The sequence below is a fragment of the Phocoena sinus genome, chromosome 7 (genome assembly GCF_008692025.1).
Source record: "Phocoena sinus isolate mPhoSin1 chromosome 7, mPhoSin1.pri, whole genome shotgun sequence".
NCBI lineage: Eukaryota > Metazoa > Chordata > Mammalia > Artiodactyla > Phocoenidae > Phocoena > Phocoena sinus.
Genome location: NC_045769.1, coordinates 114,985,655 through 115,009,224, shown reverse-complemented (window position 1 = coordinate 115,009,224; position 23,570 = coordinate 114,985,655). Strand labels below are relative to the sequence as shown.

The 23,570-nt window shown below is 40.9% G+C and overlaps 1 protein-coding gene across 2 annotated transcripts in view; it reads left to right on the top strand.

Annotated features, from left to right (window-relative positions):
* PTPN4 (protein tyrosine phosphatase non-receptor type 4) overlaps positions 1 to 23,570 on the top strand; it is a 185,168-nt gene that overhangs the window by 108,611 nt on the left and 52,987 nt on the right. For both annotated transcript variants that reach the window (XM_032637276.1, XM_032637275.1), the window contains exons 11-13: positions 9,467 to 9,530; positions 12,549 to 12,721; positions 22,215 to 22,283. In XM_032637276.1, the coding sequence (XP_032493167.1) occupies positions 9,467 to 9,530; positions 12,549 to 12,721; positions 22,215 to 22,283 (306 nt within the window). The remainder of the gene's footprint in view (positions 1 to 9,466; positions 9,531 to 12,548; positions 12,722 to 22,214; positions 22,284 to 23,570) is intronic.

The following is a 23,570-nucleotide window of genomic DNA, read 5'->3' as shown; positions in this document are numbered from 1 at the left end:
GTTTCCATTGACATTGATCTGGAGTGTTAACATTATTATAATTAGAATTATATCCTATAGCATCATAATAAGGGGGAGGAGCAGCATAGTAAAGCCAACATGATTTGGTAGCCTCCGGGTTTGTGGCATTTAAAACCTCAAAAGCCGCCTGGACCAATGAGAGCATTTGGTCCCAGGGGGGTCTTGGGCTTGATTGTCATTCTTTTTGGCTCAGAAGTTTGGTTTTTTATCTCTGGTAACGCTGTGGGAGGGGCCAAAGGTAGCGAAGAGTGCCCTATCTCAGGGTTGGGGCTTATAGGAACTGGAGTAGGGGTTTCAATTTTTAGTTTGATGGTCATTAGTAATCCATCATTATATCTTTTTTTATAAAACCTGATTCCCCATGAATGGCCATTTATCCAGTTTTTTATCTTTTTTTCCTGGTTCACTAAAAGAGATCTTAAGGGGATGGCACCATTTAGTACATTCAGGCCTATAAGTTAAGGGGTTGGTTGGGTGTGTACAATTGGCTGTCACCTTAATAAAGTCCCAACCAGAGGTGGGCTTCCAATAGGTGTCTCCTGTGGTTTTATATCCCCAGCTATTGCAATAAAAGTTTTCAGTTCCTCCACATTTATAATTAAGGGACCTGTGGCGATGGAACCCGGGGCATATGTAGAAAGCAGGAGCTCTGAGCCCAGTCCTCCGAATCCCGTTTTTGCAACCCTTTCCGGAGGAATCAGCTCTAGTTGATAAAAATTTTGGAACATTATGTTGATCATAATAGTCTTTTAAATCCCAACCGGGAGCCCCTATGGCCAGTTTACAAACATCAGGAAAAAGGTTTGGCCACCAGGTCCATGGGGGAGCGATATTGCTAACAGACCATATTACATCTCCAGTTTGGGAAATTACCTGCCAGGTTAAACGCTGGGGCAGGTGAGGACTAAAATTACTCACAGTCAGTAGGGGTAACAAAGTTAAAGTTATAAGTCTGATGATCGCAGAAGCTTGAGCTTGAGCGGGTTGCTGGTCTTTTGGGCTCGCCATTCCGATGTTGCAGATGCTGGTGTGGCCTTCACGTGTGAAGCGTGGATCCACGCAGCGATGCCGTCTACCTTTATAGCCGTGGGGGTGGTGAGCAGGACGATGTATGGTCCTTTCCACCGAGGCTCTAGAGTCTGGGTTCGGTGCCGACAGACGTACACGGAATCTCTGACTTGGAAGGGATGAGCCTCTGCTGGTGTTCCTGGTCGGTAAGCCTCTGCCAGCTGGGACCACACCTCCTTTTGGACCAACTGGAGTCCCAACAGCCTAGCATATAAGTCAGTGTTATTCTGGCAGTCAGGACTTAACTTTTCCCTTAGCGTAAAAAGAGGAGGTGGGGCCCCGTATAGTATTTTAAATGGAGTAAGATAATAGCGGGAGGGGGTATTTCTAGCCCGGAACAGGGCTAAGGGAAGGAGCACCGTCCAATCTGTACCGCCAGTCTCTATGGACAATTGAGTTAGGGTCTCTTTTAGAGTTCTATTCATTCTCTCTACCTGTCCTGAACTCTGGGGTCTCTAGGCACAATGTAATTTCCAATCAGTCCCCAGGTATTTGGCCACACCCTGACTTACCTGGGCGACGAAGGCGGGACCATTATCTGATCCTATTACCTTTGGTGCCCCGAACCAGGGGAAAATTTCTTTTAAGATCTTTTTGGCCACCACAGTAGCTGTCTCCTTCGTCGGGAAAGCTTCTACCCATCCTGAGAAGGTATCTATAAAAACTAGAAGATACCTGTTACCGTACCTTCCAGGGCGTATTTCAGTGAAGTCGACCTCCCAATAGGCTCCTGGGCGGTCTCCTCTGAGCCTTTTTCCGACCTCAAGTTTTCCTTTATGGGAGTTTACCTGTTGGCATGGAATGCACTCTCGTGCAATCTGCTCAGCTAATTTAGTTAGTCCAGGGGTATCATAACCTGTCTTGTGTAGTAGGGACACCATCTTTTTGGTTTCCAAGTGTGTCCATCTGTGAATCTGTTGTAGCATGGATTTTGCTTGTTGAGGAGATAATGTTCCTTTAGTTATGGCTGGGGTACTTGTTCCCCTATCATTTGGTTTCCCAGGACTCTCATCTGATAGTTCTAGTATGATTTCCCATAGAGCCACTTCTCGTGCCACCCTATCTGCCATGTTGTTGCCTCTTGTCACCGGGGTATTGTCCTTCTGGTGTCCGGGGCAATGAATGATGCTGACTTTAGTGGGGAGCATGAGGGCAGCTAGCAGTGCCACTATTTCTTCTTTGTTTTTAATTTCTTTGCCCGCCGAGGTGAGCAACCCTCTTTGTTGGTAAATGGCCCCATGGACCTGGGCGGTAGCAAATGCGTATCTACTGTCCGTATAGATGTTTACCTTTTTGTTTTCTGCTAGTTCCAATGCTCTAGTCATGGCGATTAGTTCAGCCCGTTGGGCCGATGTCCCTTGCGGTAATGCGGCTGCCCAGATGACCTCTTTCCCGTCTACCACGGCAGCTCCCGCCCGACGCTTACCTTCCTCTAGGAAACTGCTTCCGTCAGTAAACCAGGTAACGTCGGCGTTGGGGAGGGGCTGATCCATCAAGTCTGGTCTGCTACCGTGTGCTGCAGCCAGTACTTCCTGACAATCATGGATGACGGTAGTGCTTTCCAGGTCAGGGTCGGGTAGCAAGGTGGCCGGGTTGAGTCCTGTGGCTGAGGTAAACTTAATACGATCTGAGTTTAACAGCAGGGCTTGGTAATGAGTCATCCTGGCATTTGTTAGCCATCTGTCGGGTGGCTGGCGAATTACACTTTCTAATGCATGGGGGCTGTTATCGTTAGGTTCTGCCCCAAAGTCAGTTTGTCAGCATCTTTGACCAAAGCGGCCACCGCGGCGATTATTTTTAAACAGGCGGGCCATCCTGCTGCCACAGGATCCAATTTCTTTGATAGGTACGCAACCGGGCGATTCCAGGGGCCCAGTTTCTGAGTTAGTACTCCCTTTGCGATACCTTTATTCTCGGCCACGTACAGATGAAAAGGCTTAGTGATCCTTCCCCCGTTCCTTTTTTTAGGGCATTCTCTTGCCCAATGACCTTTTTCTTTACAGTAGGCACATTCGTCCTTGTCTAATGGCCGCCTTCTATCCGTTGTTCGCCCTTCCTGTCTATTTCTGTCTCTACTGTTTCCTCCTCTGACTACAGTGGCCAGTATCTTACTCAAATGTCTTTCTTGCCTCTTATCTCGTCTTACCTCACGAGCCTCTTGTTCCTTCTGCTTTCTTTCTTCCCTTTCTTCTTCTGTCTCCCTCTTATTATATACCTTATCTGCCTCTTTTACTAAGTCCTGAAGGGAGAAACCTTGTAGGCCATCCAGCCTTTGTAACTTCTTTCTAATATCAGGGGCCGCCTGGTCAATAAAGGCCATTGCTATGGTGGCCTTATGTTCCTCAGAGGTTGGATCATAAGGAGTGAATCGTCTAAAAGCCTCCATTAAGCGTTCTAGGAACACGGTTGGCGATTCCTGGGGCCCCTGAGTTATCTCTCTTACCTTAGCCAAATTCGTGGGGCGCCTGGCCGCTCCATGGAGACCCGCCACCAGAGCCTGGCGATACATTTTCAGGTGCTCCTTACCTTCCGGGGTATTAAAGTCCCAATTCGGCCTGACGAGTGGAAACCCGGCATCAATCTCGTTAGGCAACTGGGTAGGTTGTCCATTGGCGCCTAACACATTTTTTTAGCCTCCAGGAGAACCCGTTGCCTCTCCTCAGTTGTGAGGAGAGTCTGGAGGAGCTGTTGACAATCATCCCAGGTGGGTTGGTGGGAGAAGACAAGAGACTCTATTAAAGCAGTAAGAGCCTGTGGGTTTTCAGAGAAAGTAGGGTTATGCATCTTCCAATTATAAAGATCTGCAGAGGAAAAGGGCCAGTATTGAAGGGGCCTATTCCCGTGGTTATCGGGGGGGCCATATTCTCTAAGGGGTAAAGCAGTAGAATCCGGGGAAACAGCCCTCCGGCTTCTGGTGCCCGCCGAGGGACCCCCCCCTTTCCGCCATAACAGGTGGCCCTACTGGTGCGGAGGGTTGTGAAGCTGGGGGTCCTAGGGGCGACATGGGATTTAGGGCCGGAGGATAAGGAGGTGGGGAATCTAGAAGAAGCAAATCAGACTGCAGGTCAGGATATATCGCCTTTGGCGGGTCCGAGGCAGCAGATGACTTTTCCGTGTCTGGGGTTTTCTTCAGGGCCAATATCTCCGATTGTGCTGGAGCGCATGCAGACGTGCCTGTTGAGGAAACAAAGGGCCGGACCCACGGAGGCGGGGAGAGAACTAGATCTTCCCAGACCAGGATATATGGTATCTGGTCTGGGTGTCCGTGGGATCCTGTGTTAAAGACCCTAGACTTGACTAGCCCAACCTTATCTAACAAAAAAGATCCTTCGGGTGGCCACCCTGTCTGAAATGTAGGCCACTCAGAGGTACACAGCGTTTGCCATTTTCCTTTCCTTACTTCTACCGAAAGGTTGTGGGCCCTAGCCCTAACTTCGGTCCAGTGGCTTAGGGTAAGAGAAAGAGGAGCCGTCATAGTTTGTCCCATTGTCGTCCGTCAAAAGAAAGATGATAGTACAGAAAAACAATAAAATTTCAAAAGACACACATTGATATTGCCGCTGCGAACTTAAACCCGAAACCAACTCAAATTCAGATGGCAGCTTATATAACCTGCCAGAACCAGCCGCCGCGAACTTAAACCCGAAACCAACTCAAATTCAGATGGCAGCTTATATAACCTGCCAGAACCAGATGAAGGGGAGACAAAATTTGTTTCTCCTTCCAGATGGACCACCAGGGCGTCCCCCGGGGCCCGTGGACACCAGCTTTCGGCACGTCTGCCTAGCCAGGAGTCCAATACAGATTCCACAGCAAGCCGGTTCGCACGGCTTTTTCCTAATGGCGGCTAGCAACAAACAAACGACAAACAAATAGACAATTGGGCTCGAGCCTACCTGATACCTCCGACTCCCGATGTTCTTGTGACCCGGGGGCGAGTGGGGATCCCGGACGAGCCCCCAAATGTTAGACCCAAGCGGTCTGCGAGAGATTCCAACTCGCCCAAGAACCGCCAAGAGTCGAGAGCCGCTGCAACACGCAAGAGGTTTATTAGGAGCCGATGCACCGGGGTTCCCTGAACCTCACGCAGGAGGCCGATGGGGAACCCCTAAAAGCGGAATCACATACTTTTTATAGGTTTATTTACTCATAGGGCGGGTATATTCTCACAATGATTGGGTAAATGTGGTGACTTTTGAATTCATTGGCTTAGGAACTTTTGTCCCACCTTCTGGCCGTTATAGTTGTCTGTTCATTGTGGCGGTTAGGGCGTATACCTGTTACGGGCAACTGGAAAATGACCCGCTGTCTGGCAAGTCCCCGTCAACTGAAAAACTCCAAGAATTGGTTTCGATAGGGAGAAGGAGTGGCGCACGATAGGGAGAAGAATTGGTTTCGATAGGGAGAAGGAGTGGCGCACGATAGGGAGAAGAATTGGTTTACGGGAACAAGTGAGGGGGTGGAAAGTCCCTAAAGGCCCCACACCACCACCCACTTTTGGCCTTTTATGGTTGGCCTCAGAACTGTCATGGCGCCTGTGGGAGTGTCATTTAGCTAATGCATTACAATGAGCATATAATGAGGCTCAAGGTCTACTGGAAGTCGAATCTTCCGCCATCTTGGATCTAGTTGGCTCTTACCAGTTTCTGTCATATCCTATGGCTATGTCATTCTTTCAAAGGTTGTGCCCTGCTCCCCTTCCCTCCTGTTTCAATACTATGCCTAGTAACAGCAAAATACACATTCCTTTCAAGGGTACATGGTTTGTTTACTAGGAGAGAAAATATGTTGAGCCATAAAACAAGTTTCAATAAATTTTTTATTGAGTTATAATTAATATAACATTATATTAGTTTCAGGTGTACAGCATAGTGATTAAATATTTCTATACCTTATGAAACAATCAACACAGTAAGTCCAGTTATCATCCGTCACCATATAAAATTATTATAGAATTATTGACTATATTCCCTCTATATACATTACATCCCCATGACTTATTTTATAACTGGAAGTTTGTATTCTTAATCCATTTCATATTTTTGTCTTTACCTGCACCCTTTTCTCCCCTCTGGCAACCACTCGTTTGTTCTCTGTATCTGAGTCTCTTTTTGTTTTATTTTTTAGATTCCACGTATAAATGAAATCATAAGGTATTTGTTTTTCTTTCTAGTTATTTCACTTTCATAATACCCTCGAGGTCCATCCATGTTGCCATAGTTGGCAAGATTTTATTCTTTTTTATGGCTGAGTAATATTCACACACACACACGTATACAAACACATCACATCTTCTTTATCCATTCATTATTGATGGACACTTAGGTTGTTTCCGTATCTTGGCTGTTATAAATAGTGCTGCAATGAACACAGGGGTGCATAAATCTTTTTGATTTAGTGTTCATTTTCTTTGAATACATACCCAGGGGTGGAACTGCTGGATCATATGGTAGTTCTATTTTTAGATTTTTGAGGACCCTCCATACTGTCTTCCATGGTGGCTGCACATATTTACATTCCCACCAACAGTGCACAAAGATTCCCTTTTCTCCACATCCTTGTCAACAGTTGTTGTTTCTTGTCTTTTTGATAATAGCCATTCTGACAGGTGTGAGGTGGTATCTCATTGTAGTTTTGATTTGCATTTCTCTGATAATTAGTGATGTTGAACACCTTTTAATGCCCCTGTTGGCCATGTGTATGTCTTTGTAAAAAATGTCTATTCAGGGGCTTCCCTGGTGGCGCAGTGGTTGAGAGTCCGCCTGCCGATGCAGGGGACACGGGTTCGTGCCCCAGTCCGGGAAGATCCCACATGCCGCGGAGCGGCTGGGCCCGTGAGCCATGGCCGCTGAGCCTGCGCGTCCGGAGCCTGTGCTCCGCAACGGGAGAGGCCACAACAGTGAGAGGCCCGTTTACCGCAAAAAAAAAAAAAAAAAAAAAAAATGTCTATTCAGGTCTTCTGCCCATTTTTTAATCAAATTTGTTTTTTGATACTGAGTTGTATAAAAAAGTTCTTTATATACTTGGATATCAACCCCTTATTGGATATATCATTTGCAAGTATCTTCTCTCATTTGGTAGGCTACCTTTTTGTTTTGTTGGTTTGCTTCACTGTGCAGAATCTTTTAATTTGATGTAGTCCCATTGTTTATTTTTGCTTTTGCTGCCCTTACCTGAGGAGACATAACCAAAAAATATTGCTAAGACTAATGTAAAAGAGGTTACTGTCTGTGTTTTCTTCTTGGAGTTTTATGATTTCAGGTATTACATTTAAGTCTTCAATCCATTTTGAATTTATTTTGTATATGGTGTGAGAAAGTTGTCCAGTTTTCATTTTTCTGCATGTAGCATCCAGTTTTCCCAACACCATTTATTGAAGAGACTGTCTTTTCTCCATTGTATATTCTTGTCTTCTTGTCATAGATTAATTGACCATGTGAGCATAGGTTTATTTCTGGGCTGTCTGTTCTCTTCCACTGATTCATGTGTCTGTTTCTATGCCAGTACCAGACTGTTTTGGTTACTGTAGCTTTGTACTATAGTTTGATGTCAGGAAGCATGATTCCTCCAGCTCTGTTATTTCTCAAGATTGTTTAATTATTCGGGATCTTTTGTGTTTCCAAACAAATTTTTTTTTTAACTTTTCATTTTATTTTGGAGTATAGGTGATTAACAATGTTTTGATAGTTTCAGCTGTACTGCAAAGTGATTCAGTTATACATATACATGTATCTATTCCATGCAAATTTTGAAATTATTTGTTCTAGTTCTGTGAAAAATGCCATTGGTGTTTTGATAGGGATTGCATTGAATATATAGATTGCCTTGGGTAGTATGGTCATTTTAACAATAGTAATTCTTCCAATCCGAGAATACAGTGTATCTTTGCATCTGTTTGTGTCCTCTTCAGTTTCTTTCATCAGTGTCTTATAGTTTTCCAGGTTTTACATCCTTAGGTAGGTTTATTCCCAGGTGTTTTATTCTTTTCAATGTGATAGTCAATGGGATTGTTTCCTTAATTTCTCTTTCTGATAGTTCATTGTTAGTGTATAGAAGTGAAACAGGTTTCTGCATATTAATTTTTTATTTTGGGGTCCTTTTTTATGATTTTCATTTCTGTGTTTACATTGCCTATCTGTTATTTGTTCTTGCTTTCTACTTTATCCTTTGGAGCTCTTAGCCTGTTAATCGTAGTTGTTTTAAACTCCCAGTCTGATAAGTCCCACATTCCTCTCATATCTGGTTCTGATGCTTACTCTGTCTTTACATTGTGGTTTTTGCCTTTTGGTATGCCTTGTAATCTTTTCTTGATGGGCAGATAGGATACCCTGGTAACAGGAACGCTGTAAATAGGCTCTTAGTAATGTGGTGGTGAGGTGTCGACGGAGGGGGGTTTTCTGTAGTCCTGTGATTAGCTCTCAGTGTTTTCATGAGCCCAGGCCTCTAGACTGTGAGCTTCACAGTGTTTCTCATTTTTTTTTCTCTCCCCTTGGGTGGGACAGGATGGCTAGAGTGGACTGGACTTGGGTATTTTCCTTCCCCAGGTCAGGCTCTGGTTAACAAGATTCCCCTAAAGGTAGGCCTTGTTAAGAGCAGAGTGCTCTGGCCTAGTTCAGCATGGTTTCTTTCCCTTTCCCTGTCGGAAATCTGAGGGTACTTTTCTTTGGTATTTATTGTCGGAATCTGTTTGAGCTTCTAGAGCTGAATCTCACAATACCGTGAGGTCCGCCCTATGACTGGGGCCTCTAGGGGTTTTTAACTCTCAGGGTTGACCACGCTGAGCCTTCCACAACTTATAAAATACAGTTCAGATTTTCCTACCCTGGCACTGCTTCCTCTGGCAGTTTCTGCTCCTGAATCTTCTCTGGGAAGCTCTGATTCCCTGTACTCAGCTGTTGGTCTCAAATCTTGGGGGTAGCAGTTTGCCCTGTGCTCTTCCCTTCCTTGTGTATTTAAGAAGAGCTGTGGATTTTTCAATCTGTTGAGCTTTTTACTTGTTGCCAGGATGGAGTGGTGATTTCCAAGCTTAACGTGCAGAAAACTACATGCAGTTTTAAAGAGTAAATAACTATATTATTGGTATTCTTAAAATTTTAACTTGTGATATGTGTTTTTATGTATTTCTTTAGATACAAAATTGGGAAATGTATAGTTTACAGCAAATGTTCTGATAAAACTATGTTCCGTTGAGCATATAAATTCTAATTATTTTTTCACGAAGCACCAAAAACTTTAGATTCTTTATGTACTTTATATATGTATATATAATTAAATATTTAGACATTACTAAACATACAGTTAAAAGATTATTTTTTAATTAATATTTTTATCTTTGTTCAATATTTTAAATACTCCAATTCATTCTCTTTTTATCCAGGTTGAAGATTGTAAAAATTTCTTTTAAGTGCAAACAGTTTTTTATTCAACTGAGAAAAGAATTGGTGAGTTGATCTTATTAACATAACTAAAGTCCTTTAAGAAATAAGTCGTCATTCATTACAGAACTTTTAGTGCAAGTAAATGTGTTATTAATACTGTTAATAACTGCCTACTCAGTTAAGTAATTCACATTTTATGACAAAGTATATCCCTAGTGTTTCTGTGGTTCTGATCAGAAGTTATTCTAGATATCTGTTCTGCTATCTCTTGAACTTAGAAACTGGTCTCAGTTGTGATGTTCATTGTCGTCCCCAGGGTCCATTCATGAGGTCAGTAACTGAGCATTTATATGTCCTTTTTTTTTTTTTTTTTTTTAAATCTACAGCACTTCCTTTCACATAGGAGTACATTTCATTTGGGGGATTCTGAGCGTTTAGTTTTGTTCCTAGTTCATGAACGTGTAGTACATTTCCTCCCTTTGTTGGACTGATGTCCTTTTTGTGTATTAAATACAACACATTATCACAGAAAGTACAGTGTTGGAAAGAATTTCATCTTATAAATGATTTTATCTATTTCATCAAATTAAATTAACCTTATCCTTTGACTGACATTACTAGAAGTCTTGACAAATTAATGCACATTTCAGGATGTTTATATGTGTATATGTGTATAAAATGTATTCAGGGACTTCCCTGGCGGTCCAGTGGTTAAGACTTCGCCTTCCAGTGCAGGGAATGCGGGGTCGATCCCTGGTCGGGGAGCTAAGATCCCACATGCCTTGAGGCCAAAAAACCAAAACATAAAGTAGAAGCAATATTATAACAAGTTCAATAAAGACTTAAAAAAAAATGGTCCACATCAAAAATACATAATAAATAATAAAATAAAATGTATTCAAAGCCTTAAAATATATTTGAATCAAATGTATTTTATAGAGGATATTGATCTACTATGATTCATCATTATACTCACAAAACATAGTTTTCTTTCAAGAGAGTTTTTATTGAAATAAAACCAACAGAAATTAAGTATAGTGCTTGATAAGTATATAATATACAATGTTATTATGTAGAACATTACTACATCACAGCTTAAAATTTATACATGGGCATTTTACTGTATTTTAGTCATAGAAGGTATCTTCATGACCTTTTGATAGGCAAAGATTGCTTTAATAGGACATAGAAGGGAAACTAACATTAAAGGAGAAGATCAGTAACTAGAACTGGTTAAAATTAAGAACTATGTTCGTCAAAAGACATGATTAAGAAAGTCAAATAGCACAGAATATGTGTATGATACACACACACCATCTATGTCCTTGGTTGTGTATCCAGCCCAATCCAGAAGTGCGCTAGTGACTTGAACAGACACTCCAGAACTGAGAATATCCGCATGGCCAGTAACATGAAAAGCTGTTGAACCTCAAGTAAGCATCAGAGAAATACAGATTATAACCAAAATGTGATAATTTCACGCAACCACCAGAATAGTGGAGCAAAAAGATGGGGAGCCAGTGACCGGGGAGTGTGAAGAGCATGCGCTGCTGGTAGAGGGGGTGCCTGTCAGGCTGATCATTTTGGCAACGGCTGGGCGGCACCGACCAGAGGTGAGCGCGTGGCGTCTATGGCCCAGCAACAGAAATTCACACCTACGCGCATCTGACAAGATACAGGAATACACACAGGAACAACATTTTCACATCACCAAACTAGAAACATTAAATGTCTGTCAGCGGTAAACAGGTTAATAGACTGTGGTCTGTTCACATGAGAGAATAGTGTGTAGAATGAAATGAGTCAATTACTGCTTCACAATTACGTGGAGGAATATAGAAACATAATATTGAACAAAAGAAGTCAGACCTGAAGACATACATGTATGAGTCCGTGTATGTAGAGTTGAGAAATAAGCATGATAACCTGTGGGCATAAAAGGCAGAAGGTGGGCACGTGTAGAGGTTATGTGGTATTAACCCGTGGGCATAAAAGGCAGAAGGTGGGCACGTGTAGAGGTTATGTGGTATTAACCTGTGGGCATAAAAGGCAGAAGGTGGGCACGTGTAGAGGTTATGTGGTAGAGACGGGAAGACAAGGACGCTCGGAGGCGCTGCTTAATGGTCCATTTCTGGACCTGGTTGCAGTCACTGTGAAAATCATAGCTGTACACCTATGACATGTATGCCTTGCTATAGATAGTTCAGTGAAACTATTTATTTAAATAGCAATTTGTGCCAAATTTTTAAAGAAATGTTTCTGTTGCTACTTACTTTAACTTTTTAATTAATTAATTAATTAATTTTTGGCTGTGTTGGGTCTTTGTTGCTGCGCGTTGGCTTTCTCTAGTTGCAGCAAGCGGGGGCTTCTCTTCCCTGCGGTACGCGGGCTTCTCATTGCGGTGGCCTCTTGTTGCAGAGCACAGGCTCTAGGCACATGGGCTTCAGTAGATGTGGCACGCGGGCTCAGTAGTTGTGGCTCGCAGGCTCTAGAGCACAGGTTCGGTAGTTGTGGCGCACGGGTTTAGTTGCTCCACGGCATGTGGGATCTTCCCGGACCAGGGCTCAAACCCGTGTCCCCTTCATGGGCAGGCTGATTCTTAACCACTGCGCTACCAGGGAAGTCCCTGTTGCTACTTATTTTAAAATAAGAATTTCAAAATAGTGTTCAGAAGTGCTGAATGTTTTTATTTACTTATTTACAATCTAGACAGATTTATAAGTTTAGAGATATTGTTGAAAGGTGTGTTGATGTATCTTAAAGTTTAATTTGTGGGCCAGGATTGTATTTTGAAATAATTATAGCTACCAAGTTTTGAAAATAGATATATATCAAGTTTTAAATTTGTTTCTAACTGTGTTCTAAAATAAAAGTTCCTATGAGTTGTAATATTACCAAATGAGGTCCACATTTTACAAACCTTTCCATTAATTTTACTGCTTTTTTATGGGATAAGCAAAAACGACACAGGAAGGGTTAGTGTTTGTAAGGGTAGAGCATTTACCTGTAAAAAATAAATTAAATGGAACATTAGATCCTGACATTCTCATGATATTCTCTGCATTTTGTCATTTATTACAGCATGAATCTAGAGAAACATTATTGGGATTTAACATGGTGAATTACAGAGCATGTAAAAACTTGTGGAAAGCATGTGTAGAACATCACACATTCTTCCGTTTGGACAGACCACTTCCACCTCAAAAGAATTTTTTTGCACATTATTTTACATTAGGTTCAAAATTCCGGTATTGGTAAGTATTGCTTATGCTTTGATACTTCAGTGTTGGATTTTTTCCTCCTTTTAAAGAAAAGTCTAGTTTACTGAACCATAGAATCTGTTACTCATGCGCGCCTACTAAGTCAAAGTCTTCGCGGAGTTTGGCCGCTTTGTCTAATCAGCTGAAAGTTCTGTAGGTTCTCATTATAAAGCCAGACTTGAGAAACCTGTTCCATTACCTGTATTCCAGGTCATTATTTCCTAAAGTAAATCAACTGTATTTAATTAGTTACAATCTACTCCTGCTATAATTTCCATTGTCTTTGTTAAATATTTGTAAGATGACTTTCTCGTGAAGAAAATATTTAGATGTGGCCCAGAAAAGATTTGTATTGTAAACCTCAAGCATTTATAAATGCCCCATTTGTAATCAGAAAATAAAACACAACAGCATAAAGCGTCGTACAGGATATACCATTAAAAACACATCCTCCTTCCAAATAAAAGTAGCCCCAAAATTCAGTATCAGCACTTAACTAGAATTAAGGAAATTGTAACCATAAGAAAGGCACAGCAGATTCTTAAGTGGCTTGATGTCATGATTGGCTCCCCTGTCACCATCCTAAAAACAGTACTGGGAAAGTAAGGTGTTGGTACTTGTAAATTTAAAGGTAATAAGGTTTAGGGAATGAGTATGACATCGGTAGTAAGAGTCAAGGAAAAATCAAAAAGTCTTATCTATTGGTACTAAATCTTAGCAGGTACAGAAGAAATCTCCAGTGAGAGAACAGTGCAGACCATACTGGTATTCCTTCAATAAACTTAATTCCTTACCTAAACGACCACCGGGGTTGTTATACAAGAACTATACTTAACTTTAGCAGAACTGTTTCTTCCCTCTGACCTTGAAAATATGACATACACGTCAATATACACACACCACTTCACTTAGGCAACAAAGAAATTAATAGAATGTAGTAACCAGCCTTTAACCATAATTTAAACCAGTCTCAGATGAAAAAAAAAAAATCAAGTAATTTCCCCAAACTATACCACAGAAAACAAAATCTAGTCACGATGACTACAGATACCAAAGACATTTGAAGAAACCTGTTTGGGAGAAAATCATCCCTGAAACAGGATGGAATTTCTACCTAGATATTAACAAAAAGAAACTAGCTCAAGGGACTTGCCCAGCGGTCCAGTGATTAAGGCTCTGCACTTCCACTGCAGGGGGCATGGGTTCGATCCCTGGTCACTAGGGTCCTTCATGCCACATGTTGCAGCCAAAAAAAACCCAGAACAAAACAAAAAGGAAGGGAAATTTCTCATCATGGAAGTTGAAGCGCTAAACAGTAAATTAAATAATTCTTTAAAAAAAAAAAGCTCAAGAACTATCTAATTAAAAGAGAAAATACTGGTTGAGGGCAGCAACACTTGCCGTTCAGGCTGTTATTGCCCTTGGGGGCATATGGACCTAGTACTGGCAGATTTTACATTTTTAAAACAGTTTTATTAAGGTATAATTGACAGAATAATTTACCATATTTAAAGTTTAAAATGTCATGTTTGGGGATGTATATACATCCATGAACCCATCACCACAATTAAGATAGCAAGCATATCCACCCCGGAATTTTCCTCTTACCCCTCTGAAACCCCTTTTCTCTCACCTCTCTTTGTCCCCATGTATCCGCTGGTCCACTTTCTGTTTCTATAAATTGGTTTGCATTTTCTAGGGTTTTATATAAATCGAAACATATATTTTGTTGTTGCCTGGATTGATGGTTCATTTCTTTTTATTGTAGGGTAGTATTCCATTGTGTAGATATAACACATTTTGTTTATCCATTCACTAAATTATGGATATCAAGTGGGTTGTTTCTCTGTTTGGCTTGCTTCTGGACTTGGGCTATTACAAATAAAGCTGCTGTGAACATTGATGTGGAAGGGTTTGTATGGACAATTGCTTAAGTTCCCTTGGTTAAATACCTAGGAGTGGAATCGCCGGATCTTATGGTAGATGTATGTTTAACTTTGCAAGAATCTGCTGGTTGTTTTTCCAAAGCGCGTGTTATCTTTTTACATGCCCACCATCAGTGTATGAGAGTTCTAATTCCACCAGATTCTTACCACTGCCTCCTGGTATCTTTTCATTTGACTAGTTTTCTGAAGAGCACGTAATTTTGATAAGTTCAATTTACCAGCTTTTTCTTTCATGGATCTTTCTTTTGGTGTCATGTTTAAGGTATCATATTTAAGGAATCTTTGCCTAACCCAAGGTCACAAAGATTTATTCCTGTTTTCTTCTAAGAGTTTTACAGTTTTAACCCTTACATTTAGGTCTATGATCGATTTGAAAGTAACTTTTGCATATGGTGTGAAGTATGGATTGACGCTTGTCTTTTTACATATGGATATCCAGTTGTTCTAGCATTTTTTGTTGAAAAGATTATTCTTTCTCCACAGCATTGCCTTTACACCTTTGCTAGAAATCAGTGGTCCACATTTGGGTGGACTTATTTCTTACTTTTTAATAGTAAGTCTTAAGTCCAGACTATTAGTATTAGTCTTCCAACTTTGTTCTTTTTAGAAGTTGTTTTGAATGTTCTAGGCCCATTGCAGTTTCATCTGAATTTTAGAATTAGCTGATCAGTTTCTACAAGAAAGACTTCTGGGATTCTAACTGGAATTGTGCTGAAACTATCGATCAGTTTCAGGAGAATTGGCATTTTAAAAATATTGAGTTTTCTCTACTAGAGCTAAGCAGTGAATTTGGTAGGGTTGCAGGATACAAAATTAATGCACAGAAATCTCTTGCATTCCTATACACTGACAATGAAAGATCAGAAACAGAAATTAAGGAAACAACCCTATTTACCTTCACAACAAAAAGAGTAAAATGCCTAGGAATAAACCTACCTAGGGAGACAAAAGACCTGTATGCAGAGAACTATATAAGACACTGATGAAAGAAATCAAGGATGACATAAACAGATGGAGAAATGTACCATGTTCTTGGATTGGAAGAGTCAACATTGTGAAAATGACTCTACTACCCAAAGCAATCTACAGATTCAGTACAATCCCTATCAAATTACCAATGGCATTCTTCATAGAATTAGAACCAAAAATGTTATGCTTTGTATGGCAACACAAAAGACCCCGAATAGCCAGAGCAATCTTGGGAAAGAAAAATGGAGCTAAAACATAGGAAAAACGCTCTTTGATATAAACCACAGTAAGATCTTCTAGGAGGTGGGTCACCTCCTAGAGTAATGAAAATAAAAACAAAAATAAACAAATGGGATCTAATTAAACTTAAAAGCTTTTACACAGCAAAGGAAACCATAAACAAGACAAAAAGACAACCCTCAGAATGGGAGAAAATATTTGCAAACGAAGCAACAGACAAAGGATTAATCTCTAAAATACACAAACAGCTCATGGAGTGCAATATCAAAAAAACCAACTGAATCAAAAAATGGGTAGAAGACATAAACAGGTATTTTACCAAAGAAGACATACAGATGGCCAGGAGGCACATGAAAAGATGCTCAACATCACTAATTATTAGAGAAATGCAAATCAAAACTACAACAAGGTATCACCTCACACTGGGCAGAATGGCCATCATCAAAAAATCTACAAACAAGAAATGCTGGAGAAGTTGTGGAGAAAAGGGAACCCTCTTGAACTGTTGGTGGGAATGTGAATTGATATAGCCACTGTGGAGAACAGTATGGAGGTTCCTTAAAAAACTAAAAATTGGGACTCCCCTGGTAGCGCAGTGGTTAAGAATCGCCTGCCAATGCAGGGGGCACAGGTTCAATCCCTGGTCCGGGAAGATCCCACGTTCCACAGAGCAGCTAAGCCCGTGCACCACAACTACTGAACCTGTGCTCTAGAGCCCGCGAGCCACAGCTACTGAAGCCCTTGTGCCTAGAGCCCGTGCTCCGCAACAAGAGAGGCCAGCTCAATGAGAAACCCGTGCACCGCATGAAGAGTAGCCCCTGCTCGCTGCCACTGGAGAAAACCCATGTGCAGCAACGAAGACCCAGTGCAGCCAAAAATAAATAATCGTATCTTCAAAAAATGTATGGATGTACTTATTAAAAAAAAAAAACCAAACTAAAAATAGAACTACCATATGACTCAGCAATCCCACTCCTGGGCATATAGCCTGAGAAAACCATAATTCAAAAAGAGTCATGTACCCCAGTGTTCATTGCAGCACTAGTTACAATAGCCAGGACATGGAAACAACCTAAATGTCCAATGACAGATGAATGGATAAGGAAGATGTGGTACATATATGCAATGGAATATTAGCCATAAAAAGGAGGGAAATTGGGTCATTTGTAGAGATGTGGATGGACCTAGAGTCTGTCATACAGAGTGAAGTAAGCCAGAGAGAGAAAAACAAATATTGTATATTAACGCATATGTGTGGAATATAGAAAAATGGTAACAGATGAACCTGTTTTCAGGACAGGAACAGAGATGTAGAAATAGAAACCGACGTGTGGACCCGGGGGAAGGGGAGAGTGGGACGAATTGGGAGATTAGGATAGACATATATACATTGCCATGCGTAAAATAGCTAGCTAGTGGGAACCTGCTGTATAGCACAGGGGGCTCAGCTTGGTGCTCGGTGACGAGCTACATGGGCAGGATGTGGGGTGGGGTGGGAGGGAGGTCCAAGAGGGAGGGGATATGTGTGTACACATAGCTGATTCACTTCATTGTACAGCAGAAACTAACACAACATTGTAAAGCAATTATACTCCAATAAAAAAAAAAATTGAGTTTTATGACTCGTGAAACATGGTATATCTTTTTATTTACTTAAATTTTCTCTCAGCAGTAGTTTTCAGCATGTACCTCTTTCACATCTTTTCCAAATGTATCCTTAATTATTTCATGTTTTTGATGCTATTATAAATTGTCTTATTATATTTTAATTTCAGATTGTTCATCACAGTTAATTAGAAATGCAATTGATTTTTTTTTTTCTTTTTCTTTTTTGCGGTACACGGGCCTCTCACTGTTGTGGCCTCTCCCGTTGCGGAGCACAGGCTCCGGACGTGCAGGCTCAGCGGCCATGGCTCACAGGCCCAGCTGCTCCGCGGCATGTGGGATCTTCCCGGACCGGGGTACGAACCCGTGTCCCCTGCATCGGCAGGCGGACTCTCAACCACTGCGCCACCAGGGAAGCCCGCAATTGATTTTTTTATGTTGATCTTGTTTCGTTAAACTTCGCTTTTACCTCATTTATTTTAGGAGCTTTTTTTATAGTTGCCGAAAGATTTTCTTCCTAGAGGCCAAAAACGGTTTTAATTTTTCCTTTCTATTCTGATCCTTTTTATTCCTTTTTCCTTACTTGTTGCCCCAGCTAGAATCGCCAGTATAACGTTTAGTAGAAGCGGTGAGAGCAGATATCCTTGTCTTGTTCCTTATCTTAGGGGAAGCCACTCAGTATTTCACTATTAAGTGTGATGTTGGTTGTGAGCTTTCACACATGCCCTATATCATGCATGTTGAGGCAGTTCCTCTATTTCGCATTTGTGGGAAGTTTTTATTAGGATTGGTTATTGGTTTTTGTCAAGTGCTTTCCCTGCAGCTATCTCAATGATCATATGAGTTTTCTTTTTAGTTGTTTATTTGATGAATTATATTGATTGACTTTCAAATGGTAAAGCAGCCGTACATTCCTGAGAGAAACCCCACTTGGTTATGATCTGTTATCCTTTTTATATATTATTTTGTTTAATTTGCTTACATTTTGTTTAGAATTTTTGCATTTATGTTTGTGAAGGATATTTCTCTTTAGTTTTCTTTTGTAATGTCATTATCAGGTTTGGTGTCAGGATCATTTTGGCCTCATTGAATGAGTTGGGAAATATTTCCTCATTTTCAATTTTCTAGAAGAGTTTCTCTAGTAATATTATTTCCTTTTAAAATGTTTGATAGAATTTTCCAGTTCTTTCTAAGGCAGAAGTGTTATTTATAGGAGGCTTTTGAACAGCACATTCAGATTCTTTAATACCAATGAAGCAGTTCAGGTTTTCTCTTTCTTCCTGGGTGGACTTTGATCATGGTTTTCAAGGAATTTATCTATTTTGTCTAAGTTCTTGAATATTTTGGCAAAAAGGTTGTAATATTACCCTATGATATTTTCAATATCTCTAGAATCTAATAAGGTCATTTCTCTCATTCTTGATATTGGTAATTTGTGTCTTCTCTCTTTTTCCCTTATCAGTCTTGTTAGATTAAATATTTGGGATTAAATATTTTTAAACACTGTGAATGCTACATAAAACCTTTCTTCAGGTTTGTATGTAGCTTATGGGCCACGCTTTGTCTGTCAAGTCTTAAAGGAAACAAGCGACCGAAAAATACTGAACCAGGTTCCCGTTCAAGTGTAGAGTCAATAGCTAGACAGTATCAAACATACAAAACCTCAGGGAATATAACATCTCTGAGCCTATTTTGAAAAAAAAAATTAATGGTAAAGTTAAGCCATCTAAGAGAGAATTCAGAATGACTCAAGAAGCACCTTGGTGAAAGAAGTCAGAATAAAGATTAAATTCTTTAAATATGGAACGAATCCTTGACAACTATGAGAATTATAACTACAGAATAGTATTAAAATGTTATAAACTTGGGCAAAGTAAAAGTAATAATATAAGAAAGCAAGAGGGAGCAGGGACTAGTGAACTATGTGAATCCATATTAACAAAAATTAAATATTAATACACTAAGCTTTTAAGGTTTTCCCTGACCTTTTTTTTTGTGGTACGCGGGCCTCTCACTGTTGTGGCCTCTCCTTTTGCGGAGCACAGGCTCCGGATGCGCAGGCTCAGCGGCCATGGCTCACGGGCCCAGCCGCTCCGCGGCATATGTGGGATCTTCCTGGACTGGGGCACGAACCTGTGTCCCCTGCATCGGCAGGCGGACTCTCAACCACTGAGTCACCAGGGAAGCCCTTCCCTGACCTTTTTATTCTCCTCCTCCTTCTTCTTTTGTAAATGAATGGTAGCCTTTTTCTTTAATTCAAGAGAAATCCATTTAGTATTTTCATTGTGGCACATATAGCATAATCACATTGTAATAGAATTATATCCATATTTGTAGCCTTTTCTATGTATATATAGAGTTTCAGAATGATTTTTCCCTGCTCATAATGGAGATTACTTCTTAGGGGTATGGCTGTGGCTAAATCTGTTTACTTTTTTTGTCATGCTTTTCGATATTGCTTGAATTACTTACAAGAAGCCTGCATGCTTTCACCAGTTGGTATATTCTCACTGTTCTTAAGATAAGTATCTTGCTGTCAGAATTTAGTGTTCTTAGATTATGTTACAGTTTTACATTTTGTTCTAATTATACTAAACCCTGTAGAATAATATGGATAATATGACATATAAACACTTCATTTTCCCCTCATATTTGAATTTAATCTTTATATTTTTATTATGAAATTCAACTTGTTAATTCAGCCTTTTGAGTAATAATGTCCCATTTGAATCCTCTTTCCTGGAAAATTAGTCTATCAGTCCGGGAAACAGGAAGCTCTTTTGATTTTTCAAATAAAAGCAATTTAATCGAGGCAGTTGGTTTCTAACACAGGTGTTAGAAAGGCTGGGAAAACAAAAAGGAGGGGGTTTGGAGAAGCAGCAGGAAGAATGGGTAATGCCTGAGGGTCAGAAGCTTGTGTCACTCTGGGCTGGAGCCCGCAAGCTGAGACCTGCTGCCGCACTGGTGAGCTGCTGCCGTTGATTCTGGATCTCCAGGGCGGTGCTGCTTTGATCAGGGGTGGCATCATCTGCGGGTTCTGTTTCTTTCTGTGCCCTGTCCCTGCTGCTGTTACAGCGGCTGCCAGCATCTGACGGTCACCTGCTTCTGACTTGCTCCGCTTTCTGATCTCCCACCAGAAAAAAGGCAGAACTGACAGAAAGCCAGCCTGCAGGGGAGCCTCCCAGATGCGGGGCGTAGCAGACAGAGCAGGACAGGACTGAGGCCTGGGCAGCTCGGCTAACGTGAAGTTAAATTCGTGTGTATAAGCCAGCCGTAGATGTCTGTAGTTGTGAAAGCTAGGCTTTCTGTTTATAGTCCTTAAGAACTTCAAAAACGTATCCAGAATACTTTTTAATCACCAAAATGATTAATAATCTTGTGAGCGATGTAGGAATGGCAGCCTGACATGTTTATCTGGATACAGTCCTATCCCTAATGGATACACATTGGATAAATGCTTTTCCCCCTCATTATCAGCAATGGTTGGGAATACTAGCACTCTTGTCGTCTCTCACGAAGACTGATAGATGGAATTTTGAATATCAGGGGATTTAATACTTCCTTTACCAGCCTCCTCACACACACACCCCCTTGTTATCTCTGTTCCAAAATGTCCAGGGGATTACAGTCCTTGTTCTAATGTGGAAGTACAAAGCAGTGGTGAACCTAAATCTGTTACCTTGTTCACAATTGCAAGTATAGCTCATCCTTCTTAGAGGGAATATATTAAGAAACATCAACTTATCTAAACTTTAAAATCGTGACAATGTTTCTGACTTTCCATTAAAACTTGAACAGATGTGCCATTCTATTCACACTTATCTATACTTGTCCATAGAAGATGATCTTAAAATTGCTTGCTTATTAGCTTTGGAAACCTATATTTGTATGCTTTTATATATATTAAATTTCCATCTATGTAAATGGTTATATTTGATATTCTAAACATTTGTGTTCATTCACTCAAATAATGTGATGTGTCGAGTAACAGATTCTCTGAGAACCAAGGTTTTATTTACAAATTTGCTCTCAACACATTGGAGTACCACAGAGGAAGCTCAGTTCCCAGGCATAAACGGTGTGCTTGGGAGACAAATCAGCTTCAAGATAACCCCCTGTAATGCCCAACTCTTAACCATATTCTGACCTTCATTCCTTCTAATACAAAAATATCTGGAGTTGCCTGTATCTGGACGTGGAGGGATTTGAGGATGTGTCTGTGATCGTTATCAGTAGGTGAGGAGGAAGAGCTTGCCCAAGGAAAGAGCAGTTCTTCGAGATCTCCCCCCATGTGTCAGGCCCTTGTTGAAGGAGTAGTAAAGACATTAGCCAAACTGCAGACGTGGCAGGAGGGCAGGGCTTAGATGAGCTGGGACAGAGCAACCTGTTTCTGAGTCTAGAGGGAGTGCCTTTCCAGGGCATAGCAGAGGAGGAATTCCTCTCAGACAGAATTACTTCTTTCATACTCACTCCCAAACAAAGGAGTATCTGAAAACAAAGTGTCTTTGGAACACATCCTTGTTCATTAATGGAAGAACTGTAATTAAGCTTCATCCATCCAGGTAGAAGTGGAATATAGTCCATTCTTTCCTTCTTACCCTCTGCTCCCTTTTCTCTGCTAGAAATATCTTGTCTCATGTAATTGTAGTATAGTCATGCTGTGTGTTGTCATTTTATCTTGTAGTTCTCTTTAAGGTTTTCTTATTGTACATATTTATCTATTTCAGTGGCAGAACTGAAGTCCAGTCAGTTCAATATGGCAAAGAAAAGGCAAATAAAGACAGGGTGTTTGCAAGGTAAGCCACTTCTAATTCAGTGTCTGAATTTTTTTTAAAGCAAGGTTAAAATTGCTAAAAACTCTTTTTCCAAATACGATTACAGAATTATCACATGATTCCTTCTTTAATTAAATGATAAATTATGTTGAGCGAATAATGAAATAGTTTGTCTAGTTTACTCAATCAGGTTTTTTTTAGTGGACCGAGGATTGTAACCCTGACTAGGCAGAATCAAGTATTATATTATTAATATAACATTTTGTTGGAAGGCTTGTTTCCCTTTTGTTAACATTTTTGAGAAACATAGTGACTCATCTCATATATTATCCAGCCCATTTCTTCTTTCTTTAAATCATATTGTTAAGAAATAAGTTGCTTTTTATTTGGGTGCATTTTGTTATCTTCATTTTTTAAGATCTGTTAATAACCAGTTTGCTTTTCAACAAGTGAGATGACATGATCAGATTTATGGTTTAGAAAATAGTTTTATAAGCAAGGATAGAGAATGAATTAGAAGTAAGGCTGGGTACCCAGAGACCGGTTAGGTTATTGCAGTAATCCAAATGAAAATAACAAAGGCCTGAACTAAAACATTGACAGTTAAGTGGTTACTAGGGAACAAATTTGAGGAGCTTATTTTGCAGGTGGAACAGGCACAAGTTGTTGACCCTTTGGTGGAGGTGTGTGAGAGGCAGGAGTGTCTGGAGAGACTCGTCAGCTTGGAGTGACATAAAATGGACAGGGGCTACAGGAGAGAACAGACTCGTAATAGAAGACGTTAAATTGGCACAGGTCTAGTTTGAGATGCCCGAGCAACGATCTAACCAGATTGTCCAATAGGTGATTGAAAACTCAGCCGAGAGCTCTGAGGAGGGAGAGTGACCAGATTGGTGGCAGCTAATCTTTACTGAAGACCTACTGTGCCGAGCATTGTTTCAGGCCTTGGGAACACAGTGAAGAACAAGTAACCCCTCTTAGTCTCATGGAGGCTGCACTCTGATTGGTGGAGCAGGCGCCTCATATAGTGAGGGCTGAGGCAGGGAAGGCCCTGGGCCGGAGCCAGTAGTGGGCAGGGTGCGCATGGCAGTGGTCCAGGAGATGGCTAGACAGGCGGGCAGCGGCCGGAGTCTGTGTGGCCTTGTGCTGGGAACGGTGAGGACTTAGAATTGTAAATGGAGGCCAGGGAGACTGGGGGCATGGGAGGGATATAAACTGACTTGCATTTTAAAAATGTGGTAGAGTTCTTGTGCTTTAGAGTGATAAACTGAAGTATCTATAAGTATCGTATGGTTTCTGGGATTTGCT